Here is a 17,929-nt window from a genome sequence, read left to right on the forward strand (position 1 = left end):
CATGCCTGCTCTCCAAGGGACCGGGAAGCCCGCAATCCCTGGAAGGAAGGACTGAAGAACCGGTTGGAACAAGAGGGCACAAAGTCGGTGGCTTGGAGTAAATCACGGAAAAACTACGGTTCCCAGCAGCCTTCAGGACGGCGCCCAAGGCGATTGGTTAGAAACTTCAGTACTAAAAGGTTCACCAGCCAATGGAGAAGAAAGATTTGTCCCGGCCTGATTTCTTTGAGACCAATACAGGCGGGCGTTTCCTTCTGGTTTGGGGAAAAAAAAAAAACCCGACAAAAAAAGAGGCGGTTTTTAGTTGTTTCTGTTTAAGCTAATTAATGCGCGAGGATTGGGATTGGAAAATACACCTGACTCATAAAACGGAAATCATCTAAAAAAAAAAAACCAAAAACACCTCCCCTCGGATGTACGCCCCTCCCTATTACCCTCTCCTCCTCCCACAGCTTCCGCTACGTCCCGTACGTAGTGGCGGCGGGCGGGGCTATGAGGGGCGGGGCGCAGGGAGCCCGGGGCGGAGCTCAACCTCGTTGTGGAGCGGGTTGTAATCCATCATGGCGGCCGAGGGGGTTGGTGTCTTTGCCTGAGCAGCAACGCCGGAGCCGGTGGCCGCGCACCCGCAGCTAAGGCGCCCTCCTCCCCGCCCCGGTCCCCGGCCCCCGCCCCGGCCGCTGCAGCCCCGCGCCCCACCTGGGAGGGGGAGAGACAGAGAGAGTGAGGCAGAGAAAGGCAGGCGTAAGGGGAGGCAGGTTGGAAAGGAGGGAGCGGGTGGACGCTCGGGAGCTCGGGGGATGTGACTGACCGACCATTGGCTGGGGTGGGAGACCCGAGGGAGGAAGGACCGCCGGGCTGGGGGCGGCGGATGTCTCTGGGCTGAATTCCTCCCCCCTCCACCCCGAAGACTGGGCAGCGCCTCCCCTCCCCCTCCCCGCCCCAAAGGCTTCTTGCTGACTTCTGCCCGACCCCAGCTTTGGGGGCATCTGGGGAGCTAGGACTCTTGGGCAAAGTTGTGCCTCCATCCCCGGTGCCTGCAGCTCTTCCACCGGTCGTGAGCGAGAGAACCAGCCTCTGTCCCCTGCTGACCCCTCCGCACCCCCAGACTCTGCTGTTCCGCTCCTTCCGAGGTGCCCCAGCTCTGCTGCTCACTCACCCCCTCCTCCTTTTCTCCCCCCTCTACCCTTTCCCTCAAAGGCTGCCGAGCTTTCCCTTTTGCCCGGCTTCAACTTCTTGGTGCCACCCATTCAAACACTTCCTCGTCCCCTTGCTTCGTTCCCCCCTCTCCCCCCCCCCCCCCCCCCCCCCCCCCCCCCCCCCCCTTGGCAACCTCTTATGCCCTGAGCCTTTTTCTATGTCACCGAAAGTCTCAGGCTCTCGGCAGCCCCAAACTTTAATGCTTAGGAGAAACCTGGGTTGGTTCCACAGGCCCTTTAAAAAAGCCGACTTGAAATTGCTGGCAATGCATTCCCTGAGTGACTGCTAGTGTAACTCTGCTTGTGAAGTCTGGGTGACCCCGCTCAGTTTTCCGGAGAAGTTAGCAGCCAGATTGGCAGGAAATTTGTGAAAGATGAAGAGACCGAGATAGGGGTTGGGCGACTTCCACAGGAAAAGTTTCAGAGCCGGTATCCAGATCCTTCTGTCAAAGAGCACTCCCGATTTTTTCTGATAAGCAGAGACCCAGAAACTTTCAACACTTTGTCTTTGTTTTGAAATCTTAAATGACTCCGGCATACCTGACTCTCTTAGGCTTGAAGTAATACTTCATGCACATACCTTACTCTCGAGAGGGATGCAAAACTTACAGTGGGGAAGCTGCATTCTTTGTGAATGTCTTTTAAATGGCTTCACTTTTGGAAAGAAACTAATTCCTGTTCAACAAGTAAAAGACATCCAAGTCAAAGAAGTTGCCCTTTTGATCACATTGTAGTTGTACTGATTGATCAAACTGATAATTTGTAAAAGTGGAGCTCTTCTTTACCTGAGTGTAGAAGTCTTGTCTACGCTGGGTTTTAGGAGAATTCTCTGATTGGCTTCAATGAGTGATTTATCTGGAATGTGAACGTGAAACCCAAATTACACTATTGTCATTCTAAGCTATTGGACTACTCTGGAAGATCTGGAACCTTCTTCTGGAAAGGGTTGTCTATTATTCCTTTATGGGGCAGCAGCCTGGAAAAGTCCTTGGGGACCAGAGAAGGCCAAGTTTGCCTGCCCTGCACTTTATCAAAGGAGCAGGAAAGAAGGAGTCATCATCAAGGCATGGGGGTCCACACTGCAATGTTTTTGTGGAGCATGGTAAGTACTTATTAGTATTGCTCAAATTAGTGTTTATTATATGGACTTTGCTAAAATTAGAGCATAACAGATTTTTCTGATTTCAGACTTCACATTTAAAAATTAGAAAGCTGATGTGTATATATTCCTCTTAATAGATTCTTGGATTCCAATATGAGAAAAAGTTTCTTTATGACTTGATGTTCTGCAGAAAATCTTATAATTTTATTTATTTCTTATCCCAGTTGTTCAGATAACTTGCTGTGTTAAGCTGGGGAAGTCATTTCCCCAAAATATGGGCCTTAGTTTTTCTTTGTAAAATGAGAGGATTGGACTAAATGATTCTTAAATAAAGTCCAGTTTATTTCTAATAAATCTATGATTATATAGCTGAGCACATACTTTGCACAAATGCGACTTGCAGAGTGTTTAAGTGCTGTTTGAATGAACAGGAAAATATAAATTTTGTCTAACACGAGTGCTGATCATTTTCTCTTAAAATTGTTTTTCTAATTTTAATTTTTTGAAATGACATTTATGAAAAGTTATCATTGAAATTTTTAACGTATTGCTATTTTGTTGTCCTATTATCTCTGCTTATAGCTTGCTTCTAGTAATGCTTTTTGGTTAAATTAAAGCAAACAACTTAGACTGATATCTCTCATTAGGGAACATTTATTAACTTACTCAGGGTCCTATTCGTAGTTCTATTATAAGGAAAAGTATTTGTAAAGTCCTGTGTGACCTATTAAAATATTTAGTGATGTTGGGCTCTAGTCATCAAAATGTCTTCAACTCATATATTTACAAAATTCAAATAAGAATTCCTCATATGTAATATTAGGAGGTTTGACCTAAATGACTTTTGTGGTCCCATTAGCTTCAAATCTGTGGTCACTGACCTAATTAGGAACTTAAATTTTAATTCTTAAACTTCTTGAAATTGCTCTGAAATTTAATTAAATTTTAGTTTCAGTTTGACAGACAAATTTGGTGATAGTTAAAATAATCACTTATTACGATTTCTCCTTTCTTCTTTCACTTTTTGTACCTTCTCTATCCTTTTAAAAGTTCATTTTAAAATACATTGGTAACAAGGGATTACACCTTAGCTGACTAGTCACTGTTGTAACAGCTTTTCTTTCTTTTTTTTTTTTTTTAATAATTTTTTTTTCAATCAACAAAAATCCTCCTTTTCCTTTTCTTTCTTCTCTCCCAGTGGAAAAAGAAAGAAAAGTAATTAAGAAAAACAACTTGACTATAAATATTAAATACATCTGTAGTCAAGCAAAACAAATTTCCACATTAACCATGTCTAAATGTACACATACATACAAATATGCACACACATAGATGCATATATGTATGTATATACATATATATAAATCTGCACTCTGAATCTGTCACTGTTCAGGAGGTAGAGAGCATGTTTCATCATGAGCTCTCTGGACTCATAGTTGGTCATTCTGTTGGTTAGAGTTCCTTTCCTTCAAAGTTGTTTGCCTTTACAATGTTGTCCTGTTTTCATTCTGCCTTTTCGCTGCTTCAGTTCTTCTAAGTCTTCCCAGTTTTTATGAAACTTATTTCCTTCATTATTTCTTAGAACACAATGGTATTCTATCCTGTTTTGATTGTGGACTCAGTGCAGCCGCTGAGGCTGAAGTGTAACAGAGAGTATGGATCAATTCTCTGCTATTTATGCTAATTTTAGTCTAACAATACCAAGAAAACACATTCTTCACCAGTCAGCACCACTCCATTTATACGTGGAACCATCAGTTACAGAAATGGAGAAAATTTTAATGCTATGGATAAGTTTACTTACCTTGGAAGTATAATTTCCAGGGATGTCCACATAGATGATGAGGCTGACACACCCATTGCCAGAGTTAGCTTTGTGTTTGAGTGACTCCAAAGGAAAGCGTGTGCCAGAAGCGATGTTAGACTGCCCATCAAATTGAAGGTCTGTGGAGCGGTGTTCTGACCTCTTATGCCTGAGAAAAGTTGGACAGTCTTACCAGCGCCATACCAGGAAACTGAATTGCTTCCATTTGAATTGTCTTAGGAAGATTCTGAAGATCTCCTGGCAAGATAAGGTATGGACACTGAGGTCTTTTCTTGAGCTGAACTGCCAGACATTCAAGCTCTACTTCAGAGAGTGCAGCTCTGATGGGCTGGCCATGTTGTATGAATGCCAAACATATGTTTGCCTAAAAGACTGTTTTATGGACAATTCGTACAAGGTAAGTGCTCACATGGAGCTCAGAAGAAGTGATACAAGGACACTCTCAAGGTCTCTCTGAAAAACTTTGTAATCCATTGTGAGACAGAGATACTGTCCTAGGACTGTCCAGCATGGAGTTCTTATATCTTTTTTTTTTTTTTTTTTTTTTTTTTTTTTTTAAATTTAATAGCCTTTTATTTACAGGATATATACATGGGTAACTTTACAGCATTAACAATTGCCAAACCTCTTGTTCCAATTTTTCACCTCTTACCCTCCCACCCCCTCCCCTAGATGGCAGGATGACCAGTAGATGTTAAATATATTAAAATATAACTTAGATACACAATAAGTATGCATGACCAAAACGTTATTTTGCTGTACAAAAAGAATCAGACTCTGAAATATTGTACAATTAGCTTGTGAAGGAAATCAAAAATGCAGGTGTGCATAAATATAGGGATTGGGAATTCAATATAATGGTTTTTAGTCATCTCCCAGAGTTCTTTTTCTGGGCATAGCTAGTTCAGTTCATTACTGCTCCATTAGAAATGATTTGGTTGATCTCGTTGCTGAGGATGGCCTGGTCCATCAGAACTGGTCATCATATAGTATTGTTCTTGAAGTATATAATGATCTCCTGGTCCTGCTCATTTCACTCAGCATCAGTTCGTGTAAGTCTCTCCAGGCCTTTTTGAAATCATCCTGTTGGTCATTTCTTACAGAACAGTAATATTCCATAATATTCATATACCACAATTTATTCAGCCATTCTCCAACTGATGGACATCCATTAAGTTATGGAGTTCTTATATCAAAGAAGGTATTGTGTTCTTTAAAACAGAATTGTGCTAGTTCACAAGAAATGTGAGGTGTGAAAATTTAGAGACATTTCCATTCCATATGTTCACATGGACTGTTTGTATCTGACCTGTTGTTGAGTCTTCCGAACTCATATTGGTTTGATCAGCTACAATTGGACATAATATACTTTAATCCCAACATGGTGATATCATTTTAGTTCTATTTGAGAACGAAGGACAACCACCAACCAACCATTTTGTCCTATTTACATAGCTTATTTAACCAGTCCTCATTTGGTTTGCACCCCTCAATATCTAATTTTTTGTTGCTCCAAGAAGAGCTGTTCCAAATATTTTTGTACATACATCCTAAGAGTTTGTTTTGCTTAGAACATTTCCCTCTTTTAATTTACCCTCTTTCTTAGTCTTCTTTCCCTCTTGTTTCAGTTTTTGAATAAAATATATTTCCGTGTCCAATTATGTGTGTCAGTTAATAAGTAAGCATTTATTAAGGGTTATATAAAGGTTCATAAATGTAGCACAAGGCACTGTGCTAATTACTGAGGACACAAGAAAGTGTACATTTCCCTTCTCTGAACAGTTCAGATAGTATGAGAATCAAAAGCTATTCCTTGTTCCCCCCATTCCTTCCTCCTTGTTTATATAGGCTTGTGTGATTATATGAGGTTATTTCCCGCATTCTTCCTCTACTCTTTCCTCTACTGTTGTATTCTTCTACTTTACTTTTCCATCCTTTTTTTTTTTTTTAATTAAAGCTTTTTATTTTCAAAACATATGCATGGATAATTTTTCAACATTGACCCTTGCATAGCCTTCTGTTCCAAATTTTCCCCTTCTTTCCCTCTCCCTCTCCCCTAGATAGCACTCAATCCAATATATGTTATAAAGTTACAATATATGTAAACATGTTTATACAATTATATTGCTGCACAAGATAAATCAGATCAAAAAGGAAAGGAAATGAGTTAAGAAAACAAAATGTAAGCCAACAACAACAAAAAGAATGAAAATGCTATGTTGTAATCCACCTTCAGTTCCTACAGTCCTCTCTCTGGGTGTAGATGGTTCTCTTCATCACAAGTTCATTGGAACTAGCCTCAATCATCTCATGTGTTTTTCCATTTTTATTTTAAGATCATTAAAACATAGCAGAACAACAACCTCCTAGGTCCTCTGTTTAATTAGACTCCTCCATGATGCCTTTTGACAGGATTGTGAAGGGACATGTGGTACATTTCTCTATTTCTCTCTTTCCCTCCTCCCCTTAAGAAAGTAAACACTTTATTCCAGGAAGCAGCTGTTTGGTGGACGAGCCCTGGGCCTAGGGTCATGAAGCTGTGAAGTTCAAATATAGCTTGAGATATTTGCTAGTTGTATGACCCTGGGCAAATCACGTAACTGCTATTTGCCTTAGTTTTCCCAACTGTAAAAGTTCAAGTACCTACTTGGCAGACTTGTTGTGAGAATCAAATAAGATAATATTTGTAAAGTATTTAACATAGTGCCTGGCACATGGTAGGTTCTTAATCTTTCCCTTCTCCTTTCTTTCCTTCCCTCCCTCATCATTTGCTTGGTTATGTTTACCTTTTTGTTTCTTTTCATTCTTATTTCTGTACTTCATAATTTCTATGCTGCTTTGGTTGCTTCATCAGGAATGCTAGGAAGTCTTCTATTTCATTAGTGTTTCATTTTCCCCCCCTCTAATTTGTAGGGGAAGTTATCTGGACTATAAACCTATATAAACAACAAGCATTGTTTCCATCAGTTGTACTTAGTACCTAGTTCAAGTTCTGGCCCAAAATAACTCTTTCTAAGATTAAATCAACTCCAATGGCTTAACACTTTGTAAAGATTCCAACATATTTTATCTTCTGTCATAATCATATTGCTAAACCATGTATTATTCTTACTGTGGCTCTTCTTTCCAGTTGCTTGTGGTATTTTTCATTTGACCTGGAAGGTTTGGATTTTAGTTGCCTATAACGTACCTGTGAGTTTTTGTTTTGGGCTTTTAGGAGAAAACCAGTAGATTCTTTCCGTTTCCCTTTTGCTATTTGGTTCCAAGAGATTTGGATAATTTTCTTTTATGACTTTTTGAAGTATAATGTTTAAGCTTTTTTTTTCTTGGTAGTCATGGCTTTCAGGTGATCCTTAAATTATTTCTATCTAGTCTGTTATCCTGATCAGTTTTTGATATGAAATACCTTACATTTCTTTTTTCCCCAGTCTTTTTAATTTGTTTGAATTTTTCTTGTCTCGTGGCATTTTATCTCTTATTTGGTACATTCTAATTTGCAGGAAATTTGTTGCTTGGTTAATGTTTTCTACCTCTTGTACCAAGGTATTCTCTATTGTATTCTTTCTTCCATAGCGTTCATTACTTTTCCACTTTTTCTTTAGTGTTCTCATTTCATTTATTAAAAAAAAACTATTTTTTAACTTGCTTCATTTCTTTCAGATCTCCTAGTTGAACTTGTGCATTCTTTTGAGGCTTTACTTGTAGATATTTTGGAAACATTCTTTTGTTCTGGATTTGTTTCTTTGAATGTCCCTGTTACCATAAGGTTTTTTTTTTGTTTTTTTTTAATAGTGCTACTTTTTTGTTTGTTCATCCTTTCAACCTACTTCTTTACTTAAGATTTCATGCTAAGGCCAAGCTTTGCATACTTTTGGAGGGAAAGATTGGGCTTGTCCTGTTGCTACTTTTTTAGGGTAGTATTGGGCATTGTGTTATTCCAGTATCTCAGGAGAACTTTGGTTGGGCATTTATAAGTTTTCAGTATTTCCAAAGTATTCTGATCCAAGACAAAGTCTAATTTCTGTCCTCTGGTTGAGCTTTTCAAGTTCATGACCTGAGTTTAAGTCTGTATAATAGACTTGTAGACTGGCTCTGGTGGTAGTTGCAGTAGATTTCTGCTGGACTCAACCAATCATCTAGCTGGAAAGCTCTGCTTGGTCAGAGTGACAGAATGCAGAATTCCTTTAGGAATTCTGGGATTCCTGCCCTTGTTATTCCACAGTAGACTTCAGGAAGCTAGAACTTGAGAGTTTGAGGAGCTCCAGAATCAGCTGAAACCTGGAACTTTGTTCTTGGGATCAGAACCATGTAGAGGCTGCTTGCTTCTGTATATGCTCTGAGGAATTATACAGCCTCAGACCCAAGATTGCTTCTGACCATAGAATGCTATCCCTAGGCACTGGTCCTATCCTTAGTCGCCCTGGATCTGAGACTCAGAACTTGATAGTGAGTAATAAAGCTGCCAGTTGGCATCTATTCCTGTACCTTGCATGAGTTTGGATCCTTCTTTGCTGGATTTTGGATGGATTTGGAATGTTTTCTTACCCTGATGCATAGATTCTTCCTGTGATGGAATGCTCCGTAGGGCATTTCCTGGATAGACACTATCCTCCGTGTCTATAGGCTTCTTTGTCTCCATATCCCACTTGGGTTAAAAAAATGAGTCATGATTTTTTTTCTCCTTAGATTTCCTGATCAGAATTTGGTCTAGTGCTGTTTTCTAGATCTTTTTGAAGGTGTCAAAGGTGGTAGAACTTGACTACTTCTTTCTATGCTGCCATCTTGACTCTGTAGCACTTTTCCTTTACTACTGTTATTTTGTTGGCCAAAGTTATATTTTCTTGGGTTTGAGATACAGTATTTTTAAAGATTTTTTTCCTGTGATCTTTTAAATGCTATTATATGATAGTATAGGCTGGAGTTAGACATCAGCATGTTGAAATAGTGTTATTGAACTAGCTGGAATCTGTGAACCAGAATTAGATGAATTATCACAAAGCACTAACTGGAATGGTTAGATGACAATTTTTTTTAGAATGATTTGAGGTTTGGAATGTTAGTTAAATTTACAAAGATAAATAGAAATCACAATGTTATCTTTTTGCTCTATATGTCTACTAGAGAATTCAGCATCTTAACTGTTTTTGAAGTATTAGTAAGAATAGTATTTTGTTAGTAGAAATTCATTCTTATTCTCACTTTTGAAATCTTTTTTGGTAAGTGCTTCCTTTATATGTTTAAAATGGTATAAAGTTAAGATTTAACATTTCTTGTTTTATAAAATTGAACTCTTTGTAAGGACAGTAGTTTAAAAAAGTTATAATTCAAATTTTTTATGAATGAAATCTTACATGTTATTATCTTTAAGCTAATGTTTCTTCTGGATTTGGGTGAATAATGGTATGAGGAAAGAGTGATGAATTTGGAATTGAAAAATATGGTTTTAAATTCCAGCTTTGCTTTTTATTATTTGAGACCTTGAATAAGTCTCGTTAATTTCACCTGGGTTTTCATTTCTTTATCTGTATAAATGAGTGAGTTGTACTAGATAACTTCTGAGGTCTCTTTCACATTTAAAGCTATGAGGCTATGATTCTGTGACTTTTTGTTAATCAGCCAATTAATAACAGGCAATTGTTATGTGCCAGACAATGGGCTTGGTAGTGAAAGTTCAAGTACAAAGAGTGATATCATTATTCTTAAGAAACTTATATTGAAGTGGAGAATCATCAAGTGCATATGTAAGCATATATAAAATAGATGTTAAAAAAAAAAGGACAAATAAGTAGTTTGATAAGAGTTAAAGTTATGGAGATAGAAATGGTTTGACTTGGCAATTGATTGAATATATGCTTTGAGAGAGAGAGTCAAGGATGACATCAAGGTTATGGACCAGGCTGACTGAAAGAATGGTGATATTCTTAAGAGAAATAGGGATGTTCAGAAGAGGATGAATTTTGGAAGAAAATAATGAGTTCATTTTTAGGTATGTTGATGTTTTAAATATTCAATATATAGTTGGTGATGTGGGATTGAACCTCAGGGAAGATATTGTGGCTAGATATATAAATGCAGAAATTATCTGCAGAGAAATGATAAGGTTATCAAGGGAGAGTGTAGAGAGAGAAGGGAAGATGACCCAAATCAGAGCCTTTGGGGAGTTAAATGGATTATGAACCAGCCAGGGAGACCATTTAAAGGAATGGTCAGAAAGGTAAGAGAAGAAGAAGGAGAGAGTAGTGATAGACAAACCAAGAGAGTAAAGAATACTCAGGAGGAGAGGATGATCAACATTGTCACATACAGAAGAGATCAAAAATAGTACTGAGAAAAGACCATCAGATTTGATCATTGAAGGCTTATTGGTAACTTTGGAGAGCTATTTCAATTGAGGTTAGAAACCAGATTACAAATCAAGCCATGTCACTTAGCAATTATTAAGTTCCTATTATGTGCTAGGAACTATGCTAAGTCTTGGGGATAAAAGAAAGGCAAAAAACAATATCTGATCTCAAGTAGTTCATAGTTTAAAGGATTAGACAATGTGCAAACAAGATTATATATAGGATAAACTGGAATTGATCTCAGAAGGGAGGCACTAGCAGCAAAGACTTGAGGAGTGGGAGGAGAGAAAGATGTGCCAGTGAATGGAGACAGCTTTTATGCTTGAAAATATTATTCAATGACATTTTTCCCCAGTCCTGATGAAATTGTCAGTGTAATACAGCTCTAACTAAAACATATCTTTTCTTTCAGCTTAGCAAAATCAATGACATTCTTCCTTTTTTTTCCTTTTTAAAAATTTTAACAGTATTTTATTTTTTCCGAATACATGCAAAGATCATTTTCATCATTCACCTTTGTAAAACCTTGTATTCCAAATTTTTCTCTCCCTCCTTCCCCTCTCCACAACAGCAAGCAATTTGATATAGTTGTTATTAAACATGTGCAATTGTCCTAAACATATTTCATCATGCTGTGCAAAAAAAAAAAAAAATTAGTTCGAAAGGGAAAAAAAAAGCAAACAAACAATAACAAAGATAAAAATACTATCCTTTGAACTACATTCATTTTCCCTAGTTCTTTCTTTGTCTGTGGTTGGCATTTTCCATCACAGTTCCATTGGAATTGCCTTGAATCACTTCATTGTTGAAAAATAGCCAAGTCCATCATAGTTGATCATTACATAATCTTGTTATTACTGTGTACAGTGTTCTCTTGGTTCTACTGTCTTCACTTAGCATCAGTTCCTGTAAATCTTTCCAGGCTTTTCTGAAATCAGCCTGCTCATCATTCTAAAAGAACAATAATATTCCATTACATTCATATACCATAACTTATTCATCCAACTGATGGGCATCCATTCAGTTTCCAGTTTCTTGCCAATACAAAAAGGGCTGCCACAAACATTTTTGCACATGTGTGTTCCTTTCCCTCCTTTAAGATCTCTTTGGGATATAAGCCCAGTAGTAACACTGCTGGATCAAAGGGTATACACAATTTTATTTCCCTTGGGCATAGTTCTAAATTGCTCTCCAGAATGATTGCATCATTTCACAACTCCATCAACCGTGCATTAGTGTTCCATTTTCCCACATCCATCCAGCATTTATCATAATCTTTCCTATCACTTGAGCTAATCTGAGAGGTGTGAAGTGGTGGTACAAAGTTGACTTACTTTGCATTTTTCTAATTAATAGTGATTTGAGCATTTTTATGTGACTAGAAATGGTTTTAATTTCTTATCTGAAAATTGTTTGTTTATATCCTTTAACCACTTATTAATTGGGGAATGGCTTATGTTCTTAGAAACTTGAACAATAACTACATTTCTGGCTTAACTGAAAATGATTTTGGATGTCTTATAGACATTTCAAACTATACATATCCATAATAAACTATCTCTTCCCAAAATCTAACCTTTCTTTTTGTCTATTTCTGTCCAGGCCACCATCATTCTTCTTGTCGCTCATTTTGTACCCTTGTTATCACCCTTAATTCTTCACTCCTAATATTTAGTCAATTGCCAAATCTTGTTTCTATTTCCATAGTGTCTCTTGCATTTATCCCCTTCTTCTTTGAAAATAAAATTGTCAAGCATTTGTTTTTCTCCTCTTCTTTTTCTCTCCCCCAAAGAAAAAAGTGTAATGAATAAACAAAGTCAAGCAAAATAAATTCTCACATTGGCCATGTCCAAAAATGTGTATATTATTTCACATATTAGTACATCATCATCTTGTTAGGAGGTAGATAGATAATATTCTTTATCTTTTGTCTTCTAGAATTATGATTGATCATTGTAGTTATTAGAGTCCTTAAGTTTTTAAAAATTGTTCATTTTTGCTATGCATTGTAGCTTATGCCTGTAGTCCTTGCTGTGGTGGGGACTGAAGCTAGTAAATTTTTCATTTGGGTTTTTGAGTTGCAGTAGGACAGAAGCTGATCAGGTGTCCCTAGTAAGTCTGGTATCAACATAATGAAGCACCCAGAAGTAGATGACCACCAGGTTTCCTGAGGAGAAGTTAACTGACCTTTGCCAGAAAAATGGCAATTTAAAATTTTTCTACTGAACAATATTAGGATTGAGTTCATTTGTGATTGCTACATTTCCAACCTGAGTGAGATAAGGAGACCTACTTTTTCTCCTCTCTTCCTCAAATTTGTTTTTACAATTTTGATATAGTATATAAATTGTTGTCATTCAGTTGACTTTGCATCAGTTCATACAAATCTTGCCAAGTTTCTTTGAAACCATCCCATTCTTTATTTCTTACTGTATAATACTTTTCCATTACATTCATATACCATAATTTATCTAGCCATTGCCCTCTTGATCGAATACCTTTAAGTTCTAAGTTTTGCCAATGCAAAAAAAAAACAAAACAAAAACTTGCTATAGATATTTTTGTACATAAGAATCCCTTTTCCCTTTCTTTGATTTCTTTGGGATATAAACCTAGTAATAGTATGACTGGATCAAAAGGTATACAGTTTAGTAATTTTTTGGTCATCATTCTAAATTGCTTTCTGGGATGGCTGTATCAGTTCCTAGATCTCTATCATAGTGTATCAGTTTGCCCTTTTTCATTATAGCTCTTTTGGCATTTATAATTTTGCTTTTTTGGGTCAACTTTGCAAATCTTATCATTGTGAGAATTGCTTTAACTTGCATTTCTCTAATAGTGATTTAGAGCAATGATGTCTAATTCAAATAGAAATTAAACTATACCTAAGAATTTTTGTGGGTAGCGTTTTGATTTAGAAAATCACATATTATACATTATCTATGTTATATTTTATTTTTACTTTGTGAAATATTTTCCAATTACATTTCAGTTTGTTCTAGCTGTGCTCAGTGGCTGGACCATGTTTGACACATCCGATTTAGAGCATTTTCTCATGTGACTTTACATAATTCAGATTTCATTCTCTGAAAACTGCCTCTTTGTATCTTTTGACTATATTAATTGGCAAATGGTACTGATTCCTACAAAAGTGAATCAGTTAACTTTCCCTCTCCATCTTAACTACATTGGATTTGTTTATGCAAAAACTTTTAATTGTATGTAGTTAAAATTGTCCTTTTTAATCTTCTTATATCCTCTTCATATCACCTTATTCTCTGCCACATATTCTGTGATCAGTGACACTGATCTTTTTGTTGTTCCTTACACAAAGTACTCATCTCCTGACTGCATTTTCAGCGTCTGTCCCCGAGAATTGGACCTCTCTTCATCTTATGACTTTCCTAGTTTCCCAAGTCTTTCTTTCTTTTTTAAAAAATTAATTTATCTTTTTTTATCATAGCTTTTCTTTTTATTTACAAGATATATACATGGGTAATTTTTCAGCAAAACCTTTTGTTACAATTTTTCCCCTCCTTTCCCCTCCTCCCTCCCCCAGATGGCAGGTTGACCAATACATGTTATATATGTTAAAATATATGTTAAATACAATATATGTATATATGTCCATATAGTTATTTTGCTGTACAAAAAGAATCAGACTTTGAAATAGTGTACAATTAACATGGGAAAGAAATAAAAAATGCAGGTGGACAAAAATAGAGGGATTGGGAATTCTATGTAATGGTTCATATTCATTTCCTAGAATTCTTTTGCTAGGTGTAGCTGATTCAATTCATTACTGCTCTATTGGAACTAATTTGGTTGATCTCACTGTTGAAGAGGGCCACGTCCATCAGAATTGATCATCATATAGTATTGTTGTTGAAGTGTATAATGATCTCCTGGTTCTGCTCATTTCACTTAACATCGGTTCATGTAAGTCTCGCCAATCCTCTCTATTCATCCTGCTGGTCGTTTCTTTTTCTTTTTCTTTTCTTTTTTTTTTTTTATAGCCTTTTATTTACAGGTTATATCTATGAGTAACTTTACAGCATTGACAATTGCCATCTCTTGTTCCAATTTTTCCCCTCCATTCCCTCACCCCCTCCCCCAGATGGCAAGATGACCAGTAGATGTAAAATATATTAAAATATAAATTAGATACACAATAAGTATATATAACCAAACCGTTATTTTGCTGTACAAAAAGAATTGGACTCTGAAATATTGTACAATTAGCTTGTGAAGGAAATCAAAAATGCACATATAGGTCCCTTTCCTCTCTTTAAAATCTCTTTGGGATATATGCCCAGTAGAAACACTGCTGGATCAAAGGGTATGCACAGTTTGATAACTTTTTGGGCATAGTTCTAAATTGTTCTCCAGAATGGTTGGATTCGTGCACAATTCCACCAACAATGTATTAGTGTCCCAGTTTTCCCACATCCCCTTCAACATTTGTCATTATCTTTTCCTGTCATCTTAGCCAATCTGAGAGGTGTGTAGTGGTATCTCAGAGTTGTCTTAATTTACATTTCTCTGATTAATAATGCCAAGTCTTATTTTCTTCAAGAAGCCTTTCCCTCTCCTCCTTAATATCAGTGCCTTCTCTGAAATCATCTCAAGCAATTGGGGTTAAGTGACTTGCCCATGGTCACACAGCTAGGAAGTTTTAAATATCTGAGGCCAGATTTGAACTCATGTCCTTCCTGACTTTACGGCTGGTGCTCTATCCACTGTGCCATCTAGATACCCCCAAAAAACATATTAAGATTACCTGTGCTCTTTTGGGTTTTTATTTATTTTAAGTATTTATGTAATGTAAGTATTACATTTAATTTGGTTTGAAGTACTAGGAAGTGTGGAAGGGTATTTAACACCTTTGCACTACATCATAATGCTTCTTCTGGTCATAATGAATACTACTTTTTTGGATATGATTGTCCTTTTCAGGCTGGGCAGAATAGCCAAAAGAAAGAAGAGAGCTGCAAGGTTTCAATTCAATATTTATTAGTTATATGTATTAACTTTTTACAAATCTCTTTATTGACTTACAATTCCTTGCAAAAATAAACATATATAAAGGCAGAAAAACCCTGAACTTTTTTAAAATTTTGCCTCTAACAGTCCTTTGATATGTGATTTTTGACAACTCATTTAACCTAAGAACCTTTTCTTACCTGTAAAATAGGAATATTATCTGCAAATTGTTTTTTTTAGCATCCAAATTTTTTTTATTGAAGTTTTTTGTTTTGAAAACATATGCATAGATAATTTTCAACATTCACCCTTGCAAAACCCTGTGTTCCAAATTTGTTTTCTGTTCCCTCCTCCACTCCATCCTCTAGATAGCAAGTAATCTGAAATATGTTAAACATGTACAGTTCTTTTATACATATTTCCACAATTATCATGATGCACAAGAAAAATCAGATCAAAAAGGAAAAAAAATAGAAAGAAAACAAAATGCAAGCAAACAACAACAACAAAAAAAAGTGAAAATACTCAGTTCCCACAGTCTTCTGTCTGGGTATAGATGGCTCTCTCCATCACAAGAGCATTGGAACTGGCCTGAATCACCTCCCTGCCCTATCCATTAGAATTCATCATCATATAGTCTTGCTGTTACTATGTACACTGTTCTCCTGGTTCTACTCATTTCACTCAGCATCAGTTCATGTAAGTCTCTCTAGGCCTTTTAAAATCATCCTGCTGGTCATTTCTTACAGAACAATAATATTCCATAACATTCATATACCAAAACTTATTCAACTTTTCTCCAACCAATGGGTATCCACTCAGTTTCCAGTTTCTTGCTACTACAAAAAGGGTGCAGTTTTTTAAACTGGGTTTTTTTAAGGATCAAATGAGATAATCTGGATAAAGTGCTAGGTAAACCTTAAGGTGTTACATGTCAGTCTTTAATATTACTACTCTGGCTGTGACTCAAGCAGGGAAAGCAACATTAAATTGGATATTTACTCCATGACTAAATACCATTGGATGGACTTTCTATGAAGTTTTCTAAGCTTTATTGTACAGTAAAACTGTCTCCATTTTAAATGAAAATTAAACTTTGTATCAGAGATCTTATTTCTTAAGGGCATAAGCAGTGTTTCACAGTTTTATTTTGAAGTAAATGATTAACTGGGCAAATGCCTCCTTTACTTTTATATATCATTTATCATACTTGTCTTTGAGAGTTCCAACCTGTTTAGCAATGAATGTTAATCATTAAGAATTATGACCAGCACTTGATTGTTTTTTTCCTGATTACAGAATTGTAAATAGAATTATTGCATGGTAAAATTTTATTGATTATTTTCAGAAACTTTCTTTTCTCCTTTTTAAAAAATAGCACAGGTATCATAATGTTAATAAAAATATATCATCACTTTTGCATAAAGACAATAAATTGTTTTGCCTGAAGTTCAAGTAGTATGTAGTTACAAAATGCTTTATGAGATCCTCAGGTAAAAAGTTTAAATGAAAAATACTATATTAATTTAGGATCTGATAATACTTTAGTTTCATCTTTTCTATCCCTTCATATTAGGTTATCTAGCTTTATTTGGTTTGCATCTTGACCTAATTATTAAGTTAATGTGAGACTTACTATTTTAGGTCCAAATTCACATCTTTTTAACTTTATAAGCATTTCTTGATTTTTTTTTTTTTTTGCTGAGGCAATTGGGGTTAAGTGATTTGCCCAGGGTTACACACCTACGCAATGTTAAGTGTCTGAGTTAAGTGAACTCAGGTCCTCCTGACTTTAGGGCTGGAACTCTATCCACTGTGTTACCTAGCTGCCCCTGGTATATATATATATATTTCTTTCTGTTATATAATTGGGAAAAAGTCTCTGTTCATTTATGGTGCATCAACTAATTGCACATTGTTCCCCTTTAAAATAATTGTGTAAAATTAGAATGGAGCAAATAACATGTGATTCAGTGGAATGAGGCATAGCCTTAAGAATCAGGAGACCTGCCAGGAGATCATTATATACTTCAACAACAATACTAGATGATGACTAGTCCTGATGGATCAGGCCATCCTCAGCAACAAGATCAACCAAATCATTTCTAATGGAGCAGTAATGAACTGAACTAACTATACCCATAAAAAGAACTCTGGGAGATGACTAAAAACCATTACATTGAATTCCCAGTCCCTATATTTATGCACACCTGCATCTTTGATTTCCTTCACAAGCTAATTGTACAATAATTCAGAGTCTGATTCTTTTTGTACAGCAAAATAATGTTTTGGTCATGTATACTTATTGTGTATCTAAGTTATATTTTAATATATTTAACATCTACTGGTCATCCTGCCATCTAGGGGAGGGGGTGGGGGGGGGGTAAGAGGTAAAATTGGAACAAGAGGTTTGGCAATTGTTAATGCTGTAAAGTTACCCATGTATATATCCTGTAAATTAAAGGCTATTAAATAAAAA

General features: G+C 36.4%; 1 protein-coding gene across 1 annotated transcript in view; it reads left to right on the forward strand.

Annotated features, from left to right (window-relative positions):
• Positions 1-497: 497 nt before the first annotated feature.
• ABL1 (ABL proto-oncogene 1, non-receptor tyrosine kinase) overlaps positions 498-17,929 on the forward strand; it is a 172,958-nt gene continuing 155,526 nt past the window's right edge. The window contains exon 1 of the mRNA XM_031954848.1: positions 498-2,298. Within this exon, the coding sequence (XP_031810708.1) occupies positions 2,160-2,298 (139 nt within the window). The 5' untranslated portion in view covers positions 498-2,159. The remainder of the gene's footprint in view (positions 2,299-17,929) is intronic.

The sequence above is a fragment of the Sarcophilus harrisii genome, chromosome 2 (assembly GCF_902635505.1).
Source record: "Sarcophilus harrisii chromosome 2, mSarHar1.11, whole genome shotgun sequence".
In the NCBI taxonomy this organism is placed as follows: Eukaryota; Metazoa; Chordata; class Mammalia; order Dasyuromorphia; family Dasyuridae; genus Sarcophilus; species Sarcophilus harrisii.